This window comes from Zea mays, chromosome 10, assembly GCF_902167145.1.
Source record: "Zea mays cultivar B73 chromosome 10, Zm-B73-REFERENCE-NAM-5.0, whole genome shotgun sequence".
NCBI lineage: Eukaryota > Viridiplantae > Streptophyta > Magnoliopsida > Poales > Poaceae > Zea > Zea mays.
In genome coordinates, this window is record NC_050105.1 from 149,605,047 (window position 1) to 149,629,719 (window position 24,673).

The 24,673-nt window shown below is 49.4% G+C and overlaps 2 protein-coding genes and 1 pseudogene across 3 annotated transcripts; 2 read left to right on the forward strand and 1 right to left on the reverse strand.

Moving 5' to 3' along the window:
- Window positions 1-4,692: 4,692 nt before the first annotated feature.
- Window positions 4,693-5,490, reverse strand: LOC100279571 (uncharacterized). Its single transcript, NM_001152568.1, has one exon. The coding sequence runs from the start codon at window positions 5,348-5,350 to the stop codon at window positions 4,814-4,816; it is 537 nt and encodes a 178-aa protein (NP_001146040.1). The 5' UTR covers window positions 5,351-5,490; the 3' UTR covers window positions 4,693-4,813.
- Window positions 5,491-11,319: 5,829 nt separating this feature from the next.
- LOC103642179 (uncharacterized) lies at window positions 11,320-12,718 on the forward strand. Its single transcript, XM_008665495.3, has one exon. The coding sequence runs from the start codon at window positions 11,806-11,808 to the stop codon at window positions 12,421-12,423; it is 618 nt and encodes a 205-aa protein (XP_008663717.1). The 5' UTR covers window positions 11,320-11,805; the 3' UTR covers window positions 12,424-12,718.
- Window positions 12,719-12,964: 246 nt separating this feature from the next.
- LOC103642960 (uncharacterized) lies at window positions 12,965-24,142 on the forward strand (annotated as a pseudogene). Its single transcript, NR_159413.1, has 3 exons — window positions 12,965-13,179; window positions 13,388-13,989; window positions 22,992-24,142. The product of NR_159413.1 is annotated as an uncharacterized protein (transcript).
- Window positions 24,143-24,673: the final 531 nt, after the last annotated feature.

Sequence of the window (24,673 nt, forward strand, 5' to 3'; positions counted from 1 at the left end):
TGTCCGGTGTGCACCGGACATGTCCGGTGCTCCAAGGAAGCGCGGCCTCCGGAACTCGCCAGCCTCGGTTTCGCGTGGCAGCCGCTCCGCTAAAATTCACCGGACTGTCCGGTGTGCACCGGACTGTCCGGTGTGCCAGCGGAGCAACGGCTCTCTTCGGCGCCAACGGCTCTCTGCGGTGCATTTAATGCGCGCGCAGACGTCAGACTTGCCCATACCGGTGCACCGGACATCAAACAGTACATGTCCGGTGTGCACCGGACACCCAGGCAGGCCCACAAGTCAGAAGCTCCAACGGTCAGAATCCAACGGCAGTGATGACGTGGCAGGGGCACCGGACTGTCCGGTGTGCACCGGACTGTCCGGTGTGCACCGGACTGTCCGGTGCGCCATCGAGCAGAAGCCTCCAGCCAACGGTCAAGTTTGGTGGTTGGGGCTATAAATACCCCAACCACCCCACCATTCATTGCATCCAAGTTTTCCACTTCTCAACCACTTACAAGAGCTAGGCATTCAATTCTAGACACATTCAAAGAGATCAAATCCTCTCCAATTCCACACAAAACCCTAGTGACTAGTGAGAGTGATTTGCCGTGTTCATTTGAGCTCTTGCGCTTGGATTGCTTCTTTTCTTTCTCACTTGTTCTTGTGATCAAAACTCCATTGTAATCAAGGCAAGAGGCACCAATTGTGTGGTGGCCCTTGCGGGGAAGTTTTGTTCCCGGCTTTGATTTGAGAAGAGAAGCTCACTCGGTCCGAGGGACCGTTTGAGAGAGGGAAGGGTTGAAAGAGACCCGGCCTTTGTGGCCTCCTCAACGGGGAGTAGGTTTGAGAGAACCGAACCTCGGTAAAACAAATCCGTGTGTCACACTTCATTATTTGCTTGCGATTTGTTTTGCGCCCTCTCTCGCGGACTCGTTTATATTTCTAACGCTAACCCGGCTTGTAGTTGTGTTTGTATTTGTAAATTTCAGTTTCGCCCTATTCACCCCCCCCCTCTAGGCGACTATCAGTTAGTTTATGCTCATGCCACCAATTTAAGATATCAAAATCATCCTCATAGGCAGCCACATTGTCACTGTCAAGATAAACAGTTAGCTCACAAATACCCACACCATGTCCACTACTACCTGAAGAACCTGATGCAGTTGAGGATCTAGAAGCACATGTTCCTCCAAAAATTTTACCCCAAGTCTGTTTTCTTTTACCTGTCATACCTGATTGATGTGTGGTTCTAGATGGCCTAGCAGCACCAAACTTAGTTTCATACTTGGCATATAGCTTATACAACTCAGTCTTAACATCAGCAAAATAAGTACTGTAATTATAATTGTTAGATTGAGAAAGCAGTTCAAGAACATTATACAAACCCCTCATTTTAGCTCTAGGGTCTAGAACAAATGCAAAGGAATATAACATTGGTATAGACTTCAAGTACTTCATGAACTTAGCTTTCATTGGAACAACAACATCACTTAGATTAGTATCATGTTCATGTTCATGCAAGTGGCTAGCAAATTCAAGTATGTGATGGATTACCAAAGGACTGGTGGGGTAATAAACACCAGACAAGACAACAGTTGATTCATAAAACAGCTCAAGGAACTCCAAAACCTTTTCAGATACATACCAATGTTGTTCATTCAATAGAGGATAGCCATAGTGTGCATTAATGAACACAGAAAACACAGACTTATATGGCAAGAGATGTTTTAGCATAAGATAAGTTGAATTCCATCTAACATCCATGTCTAAACCAAATTTTCTAGGTCTACAACCTTTTGCTTTGCAGTAATTACTAAATGAACCAATTCTCTGGTTAGAAGAGTTTAAGAAATTAATAGCATTCCTAAACACATCTAAATAATCCTTAAGCCTTTTCAAGCCACATTTCACTATCAAGCTAATAATGTGACAGGCACAACGTTGATGAAGCACACTATAAGTTTTGTTACTGGTATCTGTTGGATCAACATCAGTACCCAAATAACCAGCAAGCATAGGTGACAATGTGAGCATGGCAGTTGAATTAGAAGAAGCATTATCTAAGGTAACAGAGAACACTTTATCAATCATGCCAAAGTATTGAATCACACAAGCAATGCGTTCAGCAATGTTAACACCATTATGAGACACTTGGATCAATTTAAAGCCTATCACACACTTCTTTAACTCCCAATCAGCATTAACAAAATGAGTAACAACAGTAATGTAGTCTTCCTTGGCATTACCAGACCACATATCAGAAGTCAAGCAAATAGAAGACACAGTAGGAAAAACATCATCTTTTAAGTTCTTTAATTTGTCATTGTATAACTTAACCATGTCTCTAGCAGTTGTAAACCTAGATACTCTAACATATCTAGGGTTGTGAGCATGCTGAATGTACTCATCCCAAGCATCTGTGTCAGCTATCCCTAAAGGAAGATCAAGTCTAGCAATCAAACGACAAAGCTCAGTTCTAGCCACTTGAGCATCATATTCCCAGTTTCTAAAAGACCCATCAGGGTTCAAAGCAAGTCTAGTTTGAACCATAGCAGCATGATCAGACTTCTTTTTACATGATTTCTGGTGCCTAAGCAAATGTCCAGTGCCAGCATTAGAATTAGCACTCAACCTAGCTTTGCAAAATTTGCAAATACCTGCAATGCGCACCTTCTTACCATTACGGTTTTCTGTGACTTCAGTGAAGTCATCCCAAACAGCAGATCGACGTTTACCAGTGCTAGAAGAAGTCAATGAATCAAGTTCATTAGAGCCAGCAGCATCACTTACCGGCCCGGGATTAGGAGTGGTATCGACACCGAACAAGGCAGCAGCAGCATCTCCCATGTCATCGACGTCATCGGGAAGCTGCCCTAACTCAACGAGCTCCTCGTTGATGGTTCTAGGGTACCGACCGTTGTCGTCGTCATCATCCATAACCGACTTCTATCTCGGCACCGTACCTCGACGGCAGTGGCGGCACTAGCACGACTCCGTAGTCGGCCGGCGACCTACCAAAGTCCACAAGCAAGCAGCGAGGGTTAGGGTTAGGGATTGGAATGGTCGACTGGTGAGGAAGCGAGGAAGAGTGACATACCTGCCAAGCCGGAGCCCGGAGCCGGAGACGAGGGTAAAGTGCACGACGACGGACGACGCGAGAGGGAGAGCCGGAGAAGAGGAGATTAGGGTTAGGGTTAGGGATTGGGATGGCCGACTGGAGAGGGAGAGCCGGAGAGGGACTTATCTCTGCCAAGCCGCAGCCCGGAGCCGGAGACGATGACGGGGGACGGTGGGAGGGAGAGCCGGAGTCCGGAGAGCAGAGATTAGGATTAGGGATTTGTGATTAGGGTTAGGGATTTCACCGATCAACCGATGCAGAGTCGGAGTCTGGAGAGGGGCGCCACACGGAAGGGGGCCGATGACGAAGATCCGACAGAGACTACGGCGACGGCCGACGGTGAGGCGGTGAGCAGCAGAGCAGGAGGAGAGACGGAGAGGCCGAGGGCGAGAGCGAGACCGCGAGCGCGAGAGAGTGAGGAGACGGAGAGTCGGGTCGGGAGCCGAGGCTATGCGGTGCCGCTCCCCGTACCGGGCCGGTCCGTGCCTGCCGTTCTCTGGTGGGCCGGGTCGTGCCGCCCGGCGGGCGCACCCAGCAGCCCAGGCACGGCCTAGTAAAATGGTCCGGGCTGGCCCGGGCACGAAGCCAACCGGGCCAGGCCGTGCTTGGGCCGGGCCAAAAAACGGGCCTTATGCCGGGCTCCCGTGCTCTGGGGTGCATGCTCATCTATAGAGAGCACCAACCAAGTAGATTGGTGCCGTAAAAAATCGGGTATATCAGACGACGAAGGTCTGCTCGTCTCGTCGATTGTCTTCATTTGTCTGGGATCTCAAACTTTTTTTTCTAAAATTTTGGTTAAACATTCATATAAATATATTAAGATTTTAAGGTGTAGAATTAAATTAATGTTTATAATAAATTTTATCTAAGGATACTCTGTTAATAGTGTCTATACATATATTTATAGTTAGATTTATATAAATATATTAAGATTCTAAAGTATATAATTAAATTAATGTTTACAATAAATTCTATCTACATATATTTTGTTAATATTGGCTATAAATATAGTTAGATTTAGAAATATAACCAGTGTGAATAGAATAGTGATACTCATTTTAGGATAGGACCGGAAAGCATATGTTTTTTCAAAGAGAAAAACTGCCGTCGATTTTGAAATCCAAACCATATACGCCCATGTACCAAAATCATAAAATCATGGCCTGAACTATGGTGGAGCATGTATGGAACAGTTGGTGTCATGCCTGACTTGTCCTGTTTTTACAATGCATTCCGGCCCAGATTTTGTCGTTAAAACTTATTTAGAAAAATAAAACCAGAGTGGTACGCCGTACGCTGTTGATGCATTGCATCTTTGGTCTCGTACACAAACGGGCAAGCATGAACCGATGAACCATATCGCGTCTACCTCGACGCAGAGGCAATATAACAAGCAAAAAAAAAAAAAAAACTCAGAATTGCGGTAGAGATTCGTGTTAGTTCGCCAACATCTCTCTTTTAGATGTTTTCTGGTGTACAAAGTACATACAGAATGACAGCAAGATACAAATCAGATCCAGACATGAGAAAAAAAGGCTGAAACTCTCGACGAGATGACTGACCTCTGAATGAATCCGGAGAGCGTTAAAGAAAAGGAACCATCATCCAATTCTATTGCCATTCGTATCGCGTAGTACATGGCACTACTGCTACAAGCTCACGACAAGTCAAAGCAGAATCCGCCTCGTCCGTGGATCCGATTCCGATCGCTCAGAGACAGAGCCGCAGGTCCGTGCAGAACCCGAGGTCGTGGCCACCGTCCAAGTCGAGCGGCGCCGGGAGGTTGAGATCGAGCGACGGGCGCGCGCGCGACCGGACCGTGGACGCGTCGTCGCCGTCGTCCACGACGGAGGCCGACGACGCGCAGTCGCTGTGGCAGTCGGCGTCGGTGGGCGGCGGCGGCGCCTGCCGTGGGGGCCGCCGCGGCTTCGCAGCAGCACGGCCGCGATGCGCCGCCCTGGCCCTGGGGTCCCCGGCGCGGGGCCCGCTGGAGGACTCGACGGTGGAGCCGGAGCTGCACGTGGGCGCGGGGCGGCGGGAGGTGGTGGTGAGCGCGGGGAAGTTGGTCCTGGCGAGCGGGCCGCGCAGGGCCCGCGCGGCCACGTCGTAGGCGCGCGCCGCGGCCTCGGCCGAGTCGAAGGTGCCGAGCCAGACGCGCGCGCGCTTCGCCGGGTCCCGGATCTCCGCCGCGAACCGGCCCCACGGCCGCTTCCGCACGCCCCTGTACCTCGGCGCCGCGTCGCACATCGCGCGCCTTTATCTACCGCCTGCCGTCGTCGTTGAGTCGTTACAGACCACCGAAAGCAAAGCTCTCCCCGGCGCGCGGATGCGCTCGCTCTCGATCGGGCGAGATGCGGGCTCGACTCGACAGGGCGCCGACGAGCGCGTGAGGGGCTAGCTGGGAGTCGGGTAGGAGAGGGCGCTGCGCTGGTGTGGTGTTGGGGGAGGGTTGGGGGTAGAAGAAGGGCTGGTGGTGGTGGTGGGGAGACGCGGCTGGGGTAGCTTTGGGCAGCCTCTTCCCACCCACCTTCCCCACTGCCTCCCTCCTTCGCTGCCATTACTTTTCTTTTCCGGATTTGACTTCGCCTCACGTCGCGTCCCGGTCTCTGCCCGTCCGTCCATCCGTCCATCCCGACCCGACCCGACCCCGCCCGGCGGCCGCGTTCCGTTGCGAAGCAGCAATAACACGTTTCGGTTTTTGTTCTTTAGCTGCCGCCATTTACTCGCAACGCGACTCCGGCCGCACTACCTCCTCAAAGGCACGGGCTGGCTGACGCAGGATCCGAATCCTATCTTTACCGTGCTGCGGTATTAGACTAGCTCCAACAAGGAGCTCTAAAGTGTCATGTACCTTAAATTCAGAGGACGAGGACGTCTTCTACTCTCTCCAGCAACGTCCTCTAAATTTAGAGAACGCTGTTGGATCCTCTATATGTAGAGTTTCTCTAAACGATTCTCTATCTATATGAATACTTTAAACAACCGATTTAATAAAACTAAAATACGTACAATACATTTGAGAGTATGACAAATACGTATGTACAAAAATTAAAAAAAATTAAAAAATGTCTTTAATATAGGTATTTACATATAGAGGACGTTGTTGTAGAGAAAGTAAATATATGAGATGAAATCTTTTAGAGTAGATTGTAAAGAACGGATATAGAGGATGTATATAGAGGACGTTGCTGGAGACAGTCTTAGAACATCTCTAACACCTTCCAAAAAGTACTTCCAAAACCTCATTTAAAAAAAATAGTAGAAAAAACTATGTCCAACAGCTCTCATTCTATGCTCCCAATTCATTTGATTCCCTAAAACCAAATCTTCCTATCGCAAATATACATTGAGCCACCAACCATGTGTCGCATAAGTCGAGGCGCGTATGGAGAGGAAGTGCAACGTCGGGTACCTGCTTCTTTCACTATTTTTCTCAGCCTATCAAACAAGATTGATGCAAAAATCTTGTAAGAAAGGAAATCCGGTGACCCCATCGCTTTGTCGGTAGATTCTTTTTTATTTTCGGAAAAAAAAACAGAGGGGGGAATTGATCGAACAAGGGCCTGTGTGAACCGATGCTGGGAAACTTGATCTCAGGCTAGATTTCAGAAGTCGCTATGACGAAGTGACGGTGACAGACATTCCATTTCGTGCTCTGCTCCAGTGATTATGGGAGCAACAATGACTATTTTTTGAACAAAATAAGGAATAGTTGGAGTTGAATATGTTTTTTGATCTTTTGAAGAGAGCCCAAATGAACCATACAAGACCGCCTTCTGAGCTCCTAGACAACCTTCACGAGTGATTCCTTCTTAGCATCCTGCCACCGAATTGACCATTTCTACGAAAACAACAGCTATTTTGTTCGGCTGATGCTCCACGCTCTTCCGGCTAGGATTCTGAAAATACGTCATTTTCTTAATTTTCGTAGACTCCATAGAGCAGCAAATGTAAGTCTACTAGTTGTAGTCGATATTATCCGCACGGGTCGTCACCTCTCCCTAAATCCTAGTCGCCACCTCCCCCTCCCCGTCTCCCCCCTCACCGTCGTTGGAAGGGGCGGACGGTCGCCGTCTAGACCTCCAAGGAAGGCGGTGGCTGGACCCTTCTATCCTGCGCGTCTAGATCTTAGCGATGTTGGAGCGCGTGCTCATACGGTGGCAGCAAGCATTTATCGTTACCGTCAACGACGACGTCTCCTCCTACGGCGACGCCTGCTTCCTCCTAGACAGGGAAGCGACGCATGCTGCACCGACCATGGGTGGGCAGGTAGTGGATGGGGGGCTACTCCCCTGCTCCTCGCCCATGCTCTTGTGCCTCGGTCGCCCTATGAGCTAGTTCGCGACTTTGCCTTTGCAGGACGTTCTACCTAAAAGTTGGATGTTGTCTCGGAGCTTATGGTCGTTTGATATTATCCAAGAGCTGGCGGTATGCTGAAATGTGCGTGGAAAGAAGGTGGACGCAAGGCTGGTGATCTTTAACTTTGGTGGGCCTTTTGGGTACTGGGTTCGTCGACTTCGGGGAGAAATCTCTAGGTATGACCTTTGTTGTTTGTGCCTGATATTGACCTTGATGAAAGCATTGTCTGAAGTATCGAGGGTCTTTTCTCGCGGATGAAAATCTTTGATCTGACATCTGTTGGTTGGGTTATGGCAATGACGACATTCTTGTATGTCATTTTCTTCTTGAACACGTTGCTTATGGAGAGCCTCAGTCTCGGTTCTAGACTGTTTGGTTAGTGGATGACTTGAAGACTGCTGTGAGTGATAACTCGCTTTTAGATGAATCTGTTTTTCTTGTTTTTTTTCATTTCTTTTTGGTTGTGTACACCTTAGTGTGTAGAGGTCGGTAGTAATGATCTTGATTCACTTTTATCAGCTTGATATAATTGTCTAAGATTAATAACACTTTCTTTATGAAAAAATCATTCAAAACACCATTCTTCTTGTTAATCAGCTAAAATGACTTATACAATCTAAAGAAGCTCCTAGCTGAGTTAAAAAAAACTAGAACGTGCTTCTCACATCTCACAAGCAACAACACATTAAAAAAACAGGTGCTTCACATATTCCTTCTTGCATAAAAGCGTAAGATATCACACTATAATTTTTGTTTCTCATTAATGGTTTCTATCTGATATAGCTTTTAAAGTCGCATTAGGAGGCTCGGAGGACCAAACCAATTGTTCTGTAAAATGATTCTTGCTTTCGTACTATTACATACGACTACCTTCAAATTGAATACCAGGGTGATTCATTCCTATGTATCCTCTCTATTTTTCTGTCCATCAAACGAACACTTAGGTCTAGTTTGGATACTTTTGGATTGAAGTGGTTTAGAGGACTAGTTAGCATGTAAATTCTTAATGGATGAAAAACTTCCACAATACATTTCAATCCTTCTCATTACTGGAGTACTCAAACTAGGGCTCAGGGATTGTTCGTTTAGATATGTATTGGGGGATTAGGGGATTAAATTCTCTCTTATTCTAATCTCCTCCTATCCATTGAATGGGAGGAGATTTATTTCTCTCCAATCTTCCTCAATCCATCTCTAACCGAACAAGCCCCATGAGGCTTTCTTTGAATAATTTAGTATTGACCATAATTCATATGTGTTGAGGTGGATTGATAAATTAGTTTAAGTTACACTATAATTCAGCTTAATACATGTGGATTGAGATCAATATTAGAGTGCCTAAACTAGGTTAAGAATGTTTTAAATCCTTTCGTACGGTGTCCTTGTCATTTTGTAATGCATGAAAATCGAATCAAATCGTTGCTGCATCTTCTGAGTCGGAAGAGAGTATAGCGTTGGACAGGAAGAGGACACGTGACCCACAATTCTTCTCACGATGCCGGCGCAATGCAGTCTGCATCCGCGCAGCCCCTGCCGTGGCCCCCGAATTTTTTGCATTTTGACAATTCATCGGAAAAAAATTCACGTTTGGATCCTAGAAAATTTTAATGTCATTTTTTGACCCTTTGCTCGGCGCCATAAGCTATGGCGTCGAGACACGTACTACGCTGTCACACAACGGATGTCATGGCGCCGACGTGGCACCGAGCTTGACGCCATAGATCTTGGCGCCGAGCTCAGTTGTGTACATAAAACTTGTTTAGCTCAGTTGGTAGAGCGCAAGACTTTTAGCTTTGTGGTCGTGGGTTCAAGCCCCACGGTTTGCGTTTTTTTAATACTTTTTTTGTCTTTGTCACTGATTTTTTTTTTGTTGTCCAGATTTTTCGTTTATTTTGTCATTTCACATCGGAAGGAAACTTCCAGTCTCAGAATCTGTGAGACAAAAACTTCTGGAGATTGATGGAGTTTCTTATCGCCTACAGAAAGAAATTCAGCTTCTCAAGGCCTTCAATCATATTAAATGTAGAAATTGCCAGGTAGCGGTCTACTGTATCTGGAAGTGCTATTTTAGTGAAGTGTCTTAACTGATGAAACTTTTAATTGGATTTGCTCTGTAGTTTCTATAACACAAGGTTTTTCTATAGTCAAATGGTATTACAGCTATGATCTTGTTGGCTGAGCTTTTTAGACCTTTTGGCTGCCCGCCTGCCCTTGTCTATTGGTCATCGAGTCTATTTTAAAGATGGAGGCAGAGGCAGTAACGTAGGGACATGGTGGTGATGTCTACTGACGGGCCTCTTGGTGCCTATGTCAACCCTCACGGTTGTGTCCACAAGACGATTACAGTCAGCAATGCAACTGGGCTAGCACTCATTGGCAATCCTTCAAAAGTCCACAGCTGGTTTCCTGGGTATGATCTTTTATATTTCATTTACATACTACTAAACTAAACAGTATATTTAATCCACGGATTTAATTAACCTTTCCATTCAGCGACATAAACGAAAAATCTAAAAAAACAACAAAAAGTATTAAAAAATGCCCAGCATGGGGCTTGAACCCACGACCACAAGGCTGAAAGCCTTGCACTCTACCGACTGAACTAGACAAGTTTTATGTACACAATCGAGCTCGGCGCCAAGATGTATGGCGCCGAGCTCGGTGCCACGTCGGCGCCACGACATCCGTTGTGTGACAGCGCAGCACGTACCTCGGCACATAGTCTATGGCGCCGAGCTGTGTTAGCTCGACGCCATAAGCTATGACGCCGAGTAAAGGGTCCAAAAATGAAATTAAAATTTTCTAGGGTCCAAACGTGAATTTTTTTCGAGGAAGGGCTAAAATGCAAAAAATTCGGCCGTTGCCCAGACCCCCGGTCCCAGTCCAGACTCCCGGTCCCAGTTGCAGCGAGGCACCGTGGCCACACACCTCACCCCGACGACCCGATAGGAGCGGCCGATACGATGCGTCGCTGCCTGCCCGGCTGCCCGCCCGCCGACCCATCGCCGTCCGACGGCCCCGCAGATCAGCGCGAGTTCAGGCCTCCCGCCCACGCGGCCGCGCTGGTCCCAGAAGGACGGCGCCGCGTTGTCTCGGTCGCGCACGCACTCGCAAGCCCCGCTACCGCCGCCCCAGACGCGCAGCGCACCGCCTTTTGATGCGACGTGAGCCCCTACGGGGCCCGCTTCCGTTTGACCGCTTCCAAAACGCGCCCGCCATCGCGAGCGGCCGGGCGGGAACCGGGTCAATGGATTGTTTTGGGCCGAACCAGCCCGCCCAGGCCGTAATTCGTTCATTGTGTCGATCCTTCAAAGGTTGGGCCCGCTGTGGAGGCCCAAGAACGCGAGCGTGGTTGATTGGTCAAGGCGCCGCGCGCGTTTGCCGCGGGATGGAGTAGCCGAGCGAGCCCGAACCCGCGGTAAAAGGAGCTGCGTCGTCAGGGTGAGTCTGCTTGTTGCCTTGTTGGTACGTACGTCGCCGGCGGCCATCGCGTTGCCGCCAGAGCGCCGCATGCCACAAAATATAGCCAAGCAAGTGAGCCGTGTCGCAGCAGCTACCACGTCTGGCGTTTCCACGCTGCCCTGGGTTTCCGGTAATCCCGGCATTATCATCTTGCACTAACTCGTCTGCACTGTCGCTATTGCATTACGTACCTTGCACCAACTAAACCCTTCTCCAACCAAGGATGCGGTGGGGCATCCAACCACGGGGGGCGTGCAGGCGGTACACCAAGCAGCAGGGTGCAGCACAGCCGTATGCCCTGTGCCGCCGCTGTCTGTCCGGTCCGGACCTCAGACCGGGACCGTCTACGTTTACGTGGTCATGGGCTCATGGCAGAAGACCCCGTCGCCGTCGCCACCACACAAATCCAAGGCCCAAGGCCCATGGCCGGCCGGTGAGAGTGGGACTCTCTCTCCTTGCCGTCAGATTCGCCATCCGGCCACGGCCATCCCTCTCCTCTCCCACACAGACACAGTAATAGAGGGGTCGAGGGCTATAGGCTCTAGGCAGCGAGGCAGTTCGTGGTTCCCACCCACCAAACCGAACTCCACAACCTCCCCCGTCCTCTTCTTGGCTTCTCCTTGCCGACGCGAGCATTAGCAAACCTTGGGGAAGGGAAGCCGAAGCAGCAGCATGAACTGCGCGTCTGCCATCCCGCAGCTACTCCAAACAGCAACGTCCTAGCCGACGAGAGCCTCCCTCCGCCACCTACCCACCCACCAACTCCCGCCCGTCGCCTCCGCTTGGCTTTTCGTCGAGCAGTTGGTTGGCACCTAACCCCCCAGGGCCGCGGGCCAGTAAGGCGGGAGAGTGAGGCAGAGGCACTGAGCCAAAGCCGGGAGATGAAGAAGCTGTGCCAAGGCGGCAAGAAGGGGCGGCGGGTGCACCCGGCGCCGGCGGACGCGGACGCGGCCGTGGCGCTGCCGGCCGCCGTGCTGGCCCTGGCGTCGGCGCTGACGGCCGAGGAGCAGGAGGTGCTGGCCTACCTCCTGTCCTGCGGCGGCGCGGCGGTCGTGGGCGGCCGCCCGCGCCGCCGCCGCGGGCCCCACCCGCCGGAGATGGGCTGCGCCTGCTTCGGCTGCTACAAGAGCTTCTGGGCGCGCTGGGACGCGTCGCCCAACAGCCACCTCATCCACCGCATCATCGACGCCGTCGAGGACGGCGGCCCCCCGCGCCGCACGCACCGGCGCCGGCGCGGCGGTGGGCGCCGCGGTGGCGACGGCGGCGCGGGGATGGGCATGGACATGGACATGGGCCACCGCCGCCACGGCGAGTACGAGGGCGCCGGCGACGACGAGGAGGAGGAGGAGGTTGGGGGCAGCAGCATGGACAGCGACGTGGACGGGGACGACGCGTCGGTGGCCAGCGAGGGTGACTGCAGCTTCGGCGACGCCGAGAAGAGCACGGTGGGGAGGCTGGTGCGCTTCATCGGGGAGAAGGTGTGGGGCGCGTGGAACTGATCGGGCTGGACTACACATAAGGCAGTCCTTGTAGGTTAGAGGAGGGAGGGAACGAAGGAAGGTGGAGAGACAGACAGCCAACAAGGAGGCGGAGGTCTCGTCAATGTCGGTAGCAGTAGCAGCCGTTTTCCTCTCTTCTTGCAGTCTGATGATGAGCGTGCGAGGATCGAAGGGTAGGGGGTGGGATTATCCAATCCAATTCCACCTCACTTGTCCATCCTCCTTCTCTGTACCATATTTTTGCTCCTTCGTTTCAGTTCAGCTCAGCAATGAACTTCTTGCTCTTTCCCTTTCCTGCATGGTGTCGACTGTTGCTGTTGTGTACTGATTGGAATGTCGTGCCGGTATTTGGTTCTTCCTCCTGCCACGACGATCGAGTATGTAGGATGAGGAGGTTTGGTTCAGCGAAACTTTGCATAAAAGCTTGGCATCAAATTATGCCTTTCCGTTGGAGTAGCGCCGGGCGTTTGGACCGGCTGCTCTCTGCCCCATTGGAGGCCGCCAAGGGGGAGGGAGCTCGCGGTCGCGGCGGTGCCATCCCATGCCTGCACCTGCAGAAGCCAAAGCGAGCAGATGCAGCTCCATTGACCAGCCGCCCAGGGAAAAAGCAAGCTGGTGTGGCTGGGCAGCTGGCTGCGGTCGCGCTTGGAAAGGGCGGGAGGCGCTGGCGGCGTGGCAGCAGCTCGAGGACAACGGAGCAGGTAGATCGAGTGATGACACGCGCGGCACGGCACAGGGGGGCAGGGGAAAGGGACGGTGGCGATATTTCTTCCTCTCGATTTGGAGATAATTGCCATTATGGAAGAAGAGACAAGGGGATTCGACGAAATGGAGGCGTTGGCGTTGGCTTCTCTAGTTTGGAGACACAGACAACAGACAAACTCTAAAATGGATACGAGACAACACTTAGGGCTGCGTAAACAGATATCAGTGTCCTGTCACCGTTTACCGTTCCTGTGTGCAGACGACGTCTGGCGTACTCTAGACCCGACGACTGGGACCTGGGCCAGCGACTCATGCTAGGCGGCTGCGACCCGCTGCCGCGCCGCCGCTGCCTGGCCCCGGCCTCCAAGCTCTTCCGCCGCCCGCTGCCCGTCAACGAGTCGCTCTGGACGCTGTCCGACGACGGCAACGTCCGGTGGAGCCGCTACCACTGCCGTGGCTACAGGTGCCTGTCCGCCAGGAACCAGCGCCGCGACTACGACCGCTGCGTGGGGTGCTTCGACATGGACCGCGAGAGGCAGCGGTGGGCCAACCGCACCGCGTCGTCGTCCCTCGCCGACTTCCTCGTCGACGACGTGCTCGCGGCGAAGCCAGGCGAGGTGCGCATCGGGCTGGACATGAGCGTGGGCACGGGCAGCTTTGCGGCGCGCATGCGGGAGCGCGGCGTGACCATCGTGTCGGCGGCCATGAACCTGGGCGCGCCGTTCGCGGAGACGATCGCGCTGCGCGGGCTGGTGCCCCTGTACGCGACCATGAGCCAGCGGCTGCCGCTGTTCGACAACACCATGGACCTGGTGCACACGGCGAGGCTCTTCGAGGGGTGGGTGGACCTGCAGCTGCTGGACTTCTGAGAGCACCTAGAGGGGGGGGTGAATAGGTGATCCTGTAAAACTTCAAAACTTAAGCCACAAAAACTTGTTAAGTGTTAGCACAATTATGGCCAAGTGGCTAGAGAGGAGTCAAAACACAATAACCACAAGAAATCAATCACAGAGATGACACGGTGGTTATCCCGTGGTTCGGCCAAGTACAAAACTTGCCTACTCCACGTTGTGGCGTCCCAACGGACGAGAGTTGCACTCAACTCCTCTCAAGTGATCCAATGATCAACTTGAATACCACGGTGTTCTTGCTTTTCTTTTCTCAATCCCGTTTGCGAGGAATCTCCACAACTTGGAGCCTCTCGCCCTTACAAAAGATGTTCACAGAGAATCACGGAGCAAGGGAGGGAATGAGCAACGCACACAAGACTTCAAAAGATCAGAGCAACACGCACACAAGCAGCAATAAGAGCTCGCAACACAACTCAAAGAGTACACAACTCCACAAGAGCTTTATATGCTATCACAATGAATCAAATGCGCTAGATCAATGTCTTGGTGCTTAGAAAGGTTGTTGGAATACTTGGTATCATCCTCCATGCGCCTAGGGGTCCCTTTTATAGCCCCAAGGCAGCTAGGAGCCGTTGAGAACACATCTGGAAGGCTATCTTTGCCTTCTGTCGTCGGGCGCACCGGACAGTCCGGTGCACACCGGACACTGTCCGGTGCCCGATTTGTTTCCATAAAAAGCTCATCCGACCGTTGCTTTCTGATGCAGATCTGCGCACAGTTGGCGCACCGGACATGTCCGGTGCACACCGGACAGTCCGGTGTACCTTTCTGACCGTTGGCTCGGCCACGTGTCGCGCGCCGATCGCGCGGCCGACCGTTGGCCCGGCCGACCGTTGGCTCACCGGACAGTCCGGTGCACACCGGACAGTCCGGTGAATTTTAGCCGAAGTCGCCGGAGAAAAACCCGAGAGCGGCTGGTTTGCTCCACGCTGGTCTGGCGCACCGGACACAGTCCGGTGCACACCGGACAGTCCGGTGCACACCGGACAGTCCGGTGCCCCAGCCCGAAACAGCCTTTGGCTGCACACAGCCACTCTCCACTTCCTTTCTTTTCTTCTTCTTTCTGTTTCTTACACTTAGATAAATATATTAGTACACAAAACCCATATACTAAGACTTAGAAACATACCTTTGTTGAAGATTTGCACTTTGTTCATCCATGGGCATTGATTCACATTTAAGCACTTGTGTTGGCACTTAATCACCAAAATACTTAGAAATGGCCCAAGGGCACATTTCCCTTTCAATCTCCCCCTTTTTGGTGATTTATGCCAACACAACATAAAGCAACTAGAACAAGTGCAAAATCACTTCAAATAAAAACTAACTTTGAGATTTATCCAATTTTGGCATATATGGATCATCTTTTGCCACCACTCGGTTTGTTTTTGCAAATCAAACTCAAATCTCTATCTCTAAGTCAAACACACATGTTGAAGCATAAAGAGAGTCATTCCAAAAGAGATTTATCAAAGATTTCAAAAAAAACTCCCCCTAAATCCCATACTCAATACTTCTCCCTGCAAGAAGCCAACTTTTCACAAAAGAGACAATGAGAGAGTTTTGACAAAACAAAAGCTCTATTCTACTATTTTCAAATTTCTCAAGTGGTAGCTGATCCATTTATTGCTTTGGCCTTTATTTTCTCCCCCTTTGGCATCAAACACCAAAACGGAATCAACTTTGGCCCTTCTAACCCCATTGCCTCACCAAAATCTTCATTTAAGATCAAATGGCAATAAGAGTTCAAGAGATGGACGTGGAATAAGTTACCCTCTCATCGGAGTGCAGTGGAAGTCTTTCATGGTCCAAGTCCACCTTTTCCCTTTCAATTCTCCTTCGAGACTAAATCAAGCAAACTCAAGTGACAAGGTTAGTCTCAAAGGGTCAAGTTGTAACACATCTCCCCCTAAACATGTGCATCACTTTGCAACGGACTTGTGAGGTCCAGGGAGTGTTTGTACAACTTGAGCACCACAATAAGCAACAAAATGCAGAATGAACCTGATCAAATGCATAAACACATGTATGCTACAATTCAATCCAAGTTCCGCGAATCTAAGACATTTAGCTCACTACGCAACTTGCAAAAGGTCTTCTCATCTAGAGGCTTAGTGAAGATATCGGCTAGCTGGTTCTCGGTGCTAACATGAAACACTTCGATATCTCCCCTTTGCTGGTGGTCCCTCAAAAAGTGATGCCGGATGTCTATGTGCTTTGTGCGGCTGTGCTCAACAGGATTCTCCGCCATGCGGATAGCACTCTCATTATCACATAGGAGTGGGACTTTGCTCAGATTGTAGCCAAAGTCCCGGAGGGTTTGCCTCATCCAAAGTAGTTGCGCGCAACACTGACCTGCGGCAACGTACTCGGCCTCAGCGGTGGATAGGGCAACGGAGGTTTGTTTCTTAGAGTTCCATGACACCAGGGACCTTCCTAAGAATTGGCACGTCCCTGATGTACTCTTCCTATCGACCTTACATCCAGCATAGTCGGAATCTGAGTATCCAACCAAGTCAAAGGTAGACCCCTTTGGATACCAGAGCCCGAGGCAAGGCGTAGCAACCAAATATCTAAGAATCCGCTTCACCGCCACTAAGTGACACTCCTTAGGATCGGATTGAAATCTAGCACACATGCATACGCTAAGCATAATATTCGGTCTACTAGCACATAAGTAAAGCAAGGAACCTATCATGGACCGGTATGCTTTTTGATCAACGGACTTACCTCCTTTGTTGAGGTCTGTGTGTCCGTCGGTTCCCATCGGCGTCTTTGCGGGCTTGGCGTCCTTCATCCCAAACCTCTTTAGCAAGTCTTGCGTGTACTTCGTTTGGGAGATGAAAGTGCCGTCCTTGAGTTGCTTCACTTGGAACCCAAGGAAGTAGTTCAACTCGCCCATCATCGACATCTCGAATTTCTGCGTCATCACCCTGCTAAACTCTTCACAAGACTTTTGGTTAGTAGAACCAAATATTATGTCATCGACATAAATTTGGCACACAAACAAATCACCATCACATGTCTTTGTGAAAAGAGTTGGATCGGCTTTCCCAACCTTGAAAGCATTAACAATTAGAAAGTCTCTAAGGCATTCATACCATGCTCTTGGGGCTTGCTTAAGTCCATAGAGCGCCTTAGAGAGCTTACACACATGGTCGGGGTACCGTTCATCCTCGAAGCCAGGGGGTTGCTCCACGTACACCTCCTCCTTGATTGGCCCGTTGAGGAAAGCGCTCTTCACATCCATTTGGTACAACCTGAAAGAATGGTGAGCGGCATATGCTAGCAAGATACGAATGGACTCTAGCCTAGCCACAGGAGCGAAAGTCTCCTCAAAGTCCAAACCTGCGACTTGGGCATAACCTTTTGCCACAAGTCGAGCCTTGTTCCTCGTCACCACCCCGTGCTCGTCCTGTTTGTTGCGGAACACCCACTTGGTTCCCACAACATTTTGCTTCGGACGAGGCACCAGTGTCCAAACTTCATTTCTTTTGAAGTTGTTGAGCTCCTCCTGCATGGCCAACACCCAGTCTGGATCTAGCAAGGCCTCCTCTACCCTGAAAGGCTCAATAGAAGAGACAAAGGAGTAATGCTCACAAAAATTAGCTAATCGAGATCGAGTAGTTACTCCCTTGCTAATGTCACCCAGAATTTGGTCGACGGGATGATCCCTTTGAATCATCGCTCGAACTTGGGTTGGAGGTGCCGGTTGCGCTTCTTCCTCCATTACTTGATCATCTTGTGCTCCCCCTTGATCAAGCGCCTCCACTTGAGGTACCTGTTCGTCATTTTCGGTTTGGGGATGCACCATAGTTGAGGAAGAAGGTTGATCTCGTTCATCTTGTTCCTGTGGCCGCACTTCTCCAATCGCCATGGTTCGTATGGCGGCCGCTGGAACATCTTCTTCATCTACATTATCACCATCAACAACTTGCTCTCTTGGAGAGCCATTAGTCTCATCAAATACAACGTCGCTAGAGACTTCAACCAAACCCGATGATTTGTTGAAGACTCTATACGCCTTTGTATTTGAGTCATAACCTAACAAAAACCCTTCTACAGCTTTGGGAGCAAACTTAGACTTCCTACCCTTCTTCACTAGAATGTAGCATTTACTCCCAAATACACGAAAGTACGATACATTGGGTTTGTTACCGGTTAGTAGCTCATACGACGTCTTCCTGAGGAGGCGATGAAGGGAGACCCTGTTGATGGCGTGGCAAGCAGTGTTAACGGCTTCCGTCCAAAAGCACTCGGGGGTCTTGAACTCTCCTAGCATCGTCCTCGCCATATCGATGAGCGTCCTGTTCTTCCTCTCTACCACACCATTTTGCTGTGGTGTGTAGGGAGCGGAGAACTCGTGCTTGATCCCTTCCTCTTCAAGGAACTCCTCCACTTGAAGGTTCTTGAACTCGGATCCGTTGTCGCTCCTTATCTTCTTCACTTTGAGCTCAAACTCATTTTGAGCTCTCCTGAGGAAGCGTTTGAGGGTCCCTTGGGTTTCGGACTTTTCCTGCAAAAAGAACACCCAAGTGAAGCGGGAAAAGTCATCAACAATAACTAAACCATACTTACTTCCTCCTATGCTCAGATAGGCGACGGGTCCAAAAAGGTCCATATGCAGCATCTCCAAGGGTCTTGATGTCGTCATCACATTTTTGGTGTGATGAGAGCCTCCCACCTGTTTCCCTGCTTGACAAGCTGCACAAGGTCTATCTTTTTCGAATTGAACATTAGTTAGACCTATCACGTGTTCTCCCTTTAGAAGCTTGTGAAGGTTCTTCATCCCCACATGTGCTAAGCGGCGATGCCACAGCCAGCCCATGCTAGTCTTAGCTATTAAGCATGCATCTAGACCGGCCTCTTCTTTTGCAAAATCAACTAAATAAAGTTTGCCGTCTAATACACCCTTAAAAGCTAGTGAACCATCACTTCTTCTAAAGACAGACACATCTACATTCGTAAATAGACAGTTATATCCCATGTTGCATAATTGACTAACAGATAGCAAATTATAACCAAGAGACTCTACTAAAAACACATTAGAGATAGAGTGCTCATTAGAAATTGCAATTTTACCTAACCCTTTTACCTTGCCTTGATTCCCATCACCGAATATGGTTGAATCTTGGGAATCCTTATTCTTGACGTAGGAGGTGAACATCTTCTTCTCCCCCGTCATATGGTTTGTGCATCCGCTGTCAATAATCTAGCTTGATCCCCCGGATGCATAAACCTGCAAGGCAAATTTAGGCTTGGGACTTAGGTACCCAACTCATGTTGGGTCCTACAAGGTTAGCACAAATATTCTTAGGGACCCAAATGCAAGTTTTGTCTCCCTTGCATCTTGCCCCTAACTTCCTAGCAATTACCTTTCTATCCTTTCTACAAATTGCAAAGGAAGCATTCAAAGCATGATATATTGTAGAAGGCTCATTAACTTTCCTAGGAATATTAACAACATTTCTCCTAGGCATATTATGAACAACATCCCTTCTACCAACATTCCTATCATGCACATATGAAGAACTAGAAGCAAACATAGCATGAGAAAAATCATCGTACTCATTATTACTCTTATAAGCATTTCTGGTTTGTCTTCTATCATGATACAAGAAAGCATGGTTCTTTTTAGTACTACTAGCCATAGGAGCCTTCCCTTTCTCCTTGGCGGAGATAGGAGCCTTATGGCTTGTCAAGTTCTTGACTTCTCTCTTGAAGCCAAGCCCATCCTTAATTGAGGGGTGTCTACCAACCGTGTAGGCATCCCTAGCAAATTTTAGTTTATCAAAATTACTCTTGCTAGTCTTAAGTTGAGCATTAAGACTAGCTAATTCATCATTCAATTTTGAAATAGAAACTAAGTGTTCACTACAAGCATTAACATCAAAATCCTTACACCTAGTGCAAATTGTAATATTTTCAACACAAGAGTTACTTGCTACTTCTAGTTTAGCAGTTAAAACATTAATTTCACCTTTTAAAGAAGAAATGGTTTCATTACAAGTAGAAAGTTCACCAGAAAGTATTCCATTTCTTTTAACTTCTAAAGCAAGTGAATTTTGTGCACTAACAAATTTATCATGTTCTTCATATAAAAGGTCTTCTTGTTTTTCTAAGATTCTATCCTTTTCATTTAAGGCATCAATCAACTCATTAATCTTAGCTATCTTAGTTCTATCCAATCCCTTGAATAAACTAGAGTAATCAATTTCATCCTCACTAGATTCATTATCACTAGAAGAATCATAAGTATTATCATTACGAGTGATTACCTTCTTTTCCCTTGCCATGAGGCAAGTGTGATGCTCGTTGGGGAAGAGAGCCGATTTGTTGAAGGCAGTGGCGGCGAGTTCTTCATTGTCGGAGTCGGAAGAGGAGCAATCCGAGTCCCACTCCTTGCCTAGATGCGCCTCGCCCTTTGCCTTCTTGTAATGCTTCTTCTTTTCCCTCTTGTTTCCCTTTTCCTGGTCACTATCATTATCGGGGCAGTTAGCGATAAAATGACCAATCTTACCGCACTTGAAGCATGAGCGCTTCCCCTTCGTCTTGGTCTTGCTTGGCTGCCCTTTGTGACCTTTTAGCACTGTCTTGAAGCGCTTAATGATGAGAGCCATTTCTTCATCATTAAGCCCGGCCGCCTCAATTTGCGCCACCTTGCTTGGTAGTGCCTCCTTCCTTCTCGATGCCTTGAGAGCAATGGGTTGAGGCTCATGGATTGGACCGTTCAACGCGTCATCGACGTACCTTGCCTCCTTGATCATCATTCGCCCGCTCACGAATTTTCCAAGTACTTCCTCGGGCGTCATCATCGTGTACCTGGGATTCTCACGAATATTGTTCACGAGATGAGGATCAAGAATGGTAAAGGACCTGAGTAGTAGGCGGACGACGTCGTGGTCCGTCCAACGCGTGCTTCCGTAGCTCCTTATTTTGTTGATAAGGGTCTTGAGCCGGTTGTAAGTTTGAGTTGGCTCCTCTCCCCTTATCATGGCGAATCGTCCAAGCTCGCCCTCCACCAACTCCATCTTGGTGAGCATGGTGATGTCGTTCCCCTCGTGAGAGATCTTGAGGGTGTCCCATATCTGCTTGGCATTGTCCAAGCCGCTCACCTTATTGTACTCTTCCCTGCACAAAGATGCTAAGAGAACAGTAGTAGCTTGTGCATTTCTATGAATTTGTTCATTTATAAGCATAGGACTATCCGAGCTATCAAATTTCATTCCATTCTCCACAATCTCCCATATGCTTGGATGGAGAGAGAATAAGTGACTACGCATTTTGTGACTCCAAAATCCGTAGTCCTCCCCATCAAAGTGTGGGGGTTTGCCAAGAGGAATGGAAAGCAAATGCGAATTCGAACTATGTTGAATACAAGAATAATCAAATGAAAAGTTCGAATTGACCGTCTTTTTGTAGTCGTTGTCACCATCCTTTTGGGAAGAAGTAGACTCATCACTATCGTCGTAGTAGATGATCTCCTTGATGCGCCTTGTCTTCTTCTTCTTTCCTTCCTTCCGTCTATGCCCCGAGCCGGAGTCGGTAGGCTTGTCGTCTTTCGGCTCGTTGACGAAAGATTCCTTCTCTTTGTCGTTGATCACGATTCCCTTCCCCTTAGGATCCATCTCTTCGGGCGGTAAGTCCCTTTGTGAAGAGAACGGCTCTGATACCAATTGAGAGCACCTAGAGGGGGGGGGGGTGAATAGGTGATCCTGTAAAACTTCAAAACTTAAGCCACAAAAACTTGTTAAGTGTTAGCACAATTATGGCCAAGTGGCTAGAGAGGAGTCAAAACACAATAACCACAAGAAATCAATCACAGAGATGACACGGTGGTTATCCCGTGGTTCGGCCAAGTACAAAACTTGCCTACTCCACGTTGTGGCGTCCCAACGGACGAGAGTTGCACTCAACTCCTCTCAAGTGATCCAATGATCAACTTGAATACCACGGTGTTCTTGCTTTTCTTTTCTCAATCCCGTTTGCGAAGAATCTCCACAACTTGGAGCCTCTCGCCCTTACAAAAGATGTTCACAGAGAATCACGGAGCAAGGGAGGGAATGAGCAACGCACACAAGACTTCAAAAGATCAGAGCAACACGCACACAAGCAGCAATAAGAGCTCGCAACACAACTCAAAGAGTACACAACTCCACAAGAGCTCTATATGCTATCACAATGAATCGAATGCGCTAGATCAATGTCTTGGTGCTTAGAAAGGTTGTTGGAATACTTGGTATCATCCTCCATGCGCCTAGGGGTCCCTTTTATAGCCCCAAGGCAGCTAGGAGCCGTTGAGAACACATCTGGAAGGCTATCTTTGCCTTCTGTCGTCGGGCGCACCGGACAGTCCGGTGCACACCGGACACTGTCCGGTGCCCGATTTGTTTCCATAAAAAGCTCATCCGACCGTTGCTTTCTGATGCAGATCTGCGCACAGTTGGCGCACCGGACATGTCCGGTGCACACCGGACAGTCCGGTGTACCTTTCTGACCGTTGGCTCGGCCACGTGTCGCGCGCCGATCGCGCGGTCGACCGTTGGCCCGGCCGACCGTTGGCTCACCGGACAGTCCGGTGCACACCGGACAGTCCGGTGAATTTTAGCCGAAGTCGCCGGAGAAAAACCCGAGAGCGGCTGGTTTGCTCCACGCTGGTCTGGCGCACCGGACACTGTCCGGTGCACACCGGACAGTCCGGTGCCCCAGCCCGAAACAGCCTTTGGCTGCACACAGCCACTCTCCACTTCCTTTCTTTTCTTCTTCTTTCTGTTTCTTACACTTAGATAAATATATTAGTACACAAAACCCATATACTAAGACTTAGAAACATACCTTTGTTGAAGATTTGCACTTTGTTCATCTATGGGCATTGATTCACATTTAAGCACTTGTGTTGGCACTTAATCACCAAAATACTTAGAAATGGCCCAAGGGCACATTTCCCTTTCAACTTCGTGCTCTTCGACTGGGACCGCGTGCTCCGCCCCGGTGGGCTGCTGTGGGTGGACAAGTTCGCCTGCGCGCGCAAGGACCTGGACGACTACATGTACATGTTCCTGCAGTTCAGGTACAAGAAGCACCGCTGGGTCGTCTCCTTCAAGTCCAAGGACGAGGTCTACCTGCAATGGAGATTTGGATGTGTGTTCTCCCAAATCCAATTTTGTCCTCTTCAGTGAATGTTCCTGAATCAGTAGCCATTTATATATATCATGAAGTGGATTGGGAAGGAGCCGAACGAAGTTGAACTGTTGAATGTCAGTGAATCTGATGATAGAGCAGAAGTTGAACAGCTGGAGGACAACAAAAGAGCAGAGTTTGAGTGCAATTCCGGGGGCAAATCGCAATATCCTGGACTGGGATACTCGTGATCCAAGCTTGGGGGCTTTACATGCAAAAAAAATTCAGTTCCGCAATATCCTGGACTGGGATACTCGTGAACAGCTGGAGGTCAAGAGATGTGCAGTCCAGATCGATCAGTATTTGCAGATTGGTGCGTCCACACGAGAGTTTACGGCGGCCCAAACCCCCCAAATCCAGTTACACCCCAAATCGAGTTCGAATTCCGCCCCGACGGCAAGCTCCGCTACGCTAACAACTCCAACTACAAGAACGACACCATGATCCGCAAGGAGGTCTTCGTCTCCCCCTCCGTCCTCTGCTAGGCCAGGAGGATCATCCAGGAGTCTGATGTATGTGGGGCGCACCTGTTTTTCTTCCTTGTTCATCAGCAGCAGCAGCGATTGGGTCCTCGGTCCGCGTATCAGCAGCGGCGAAGGAGAAGCGACGGAGACGAGAAGAGTACGCCAGACGGCGTCTGCGCACGGGAACGGTAAACGGTGACAGGACACTGATATCTGTTTACGCAGTCTAAGTGTTGTCTCGTATCCATTTTAGAGTTTGTCTGTCGCCTGCGTCTCCAAATCAGAGAAGCCAACGCCAACGCCTCCATTTCGTCGAATCCCCTTGTCTCTTCTTCCATAATGGCAATTATCTCCTCGATTTGGCGGCAGACGCTGTGTTGTGCTTGTGTCTGCACCAACATTTTTATTTCCTCATGATTAGGGAAAGCTAAAAGCAGATTAGCTGTAAGCAAGCCTGCTGGAGGTGCGCTGCTTCCTTCCAGGGCATATTCGTTTTGCAATAATGTTTGAGCTTCGGCGCGCGACCCATTCGGGCGGCTTCCAAATTGTTGGTTTTGGTAGCAAGAAGAGGCAGGAGGAGGGAGGGACGGACGGCATGGGTCGGCCTGCCTCTGGGGCTGGAGTTGATGTAGGGATGAAAACGGGACGGATACAGCCATATATATGGTCATTCCGTATTCTATCATAATGTATTTCTCTCGGATACGGGACCGGATACAGGTAGTTAAGATTCGGGACGGATACAAGACGTGACCGGGTAATAATTCGGACGGGTAAGAAACGGATAACTGATACTACTCGAGTATGTACCGGATAATTGTCGGGTAGTTCATCTGATGATATTAATTGTCCAACCATCCATAAGTTAAGCAATACATAATCATGTATATGATAGATCAAATGTAAGAAAGGAAACCGGTAAAATTGACATCATGCAGTTCAAAGTTGCTTATCACAAGGACATTGTAGAACCAACACCGCAATATTTAA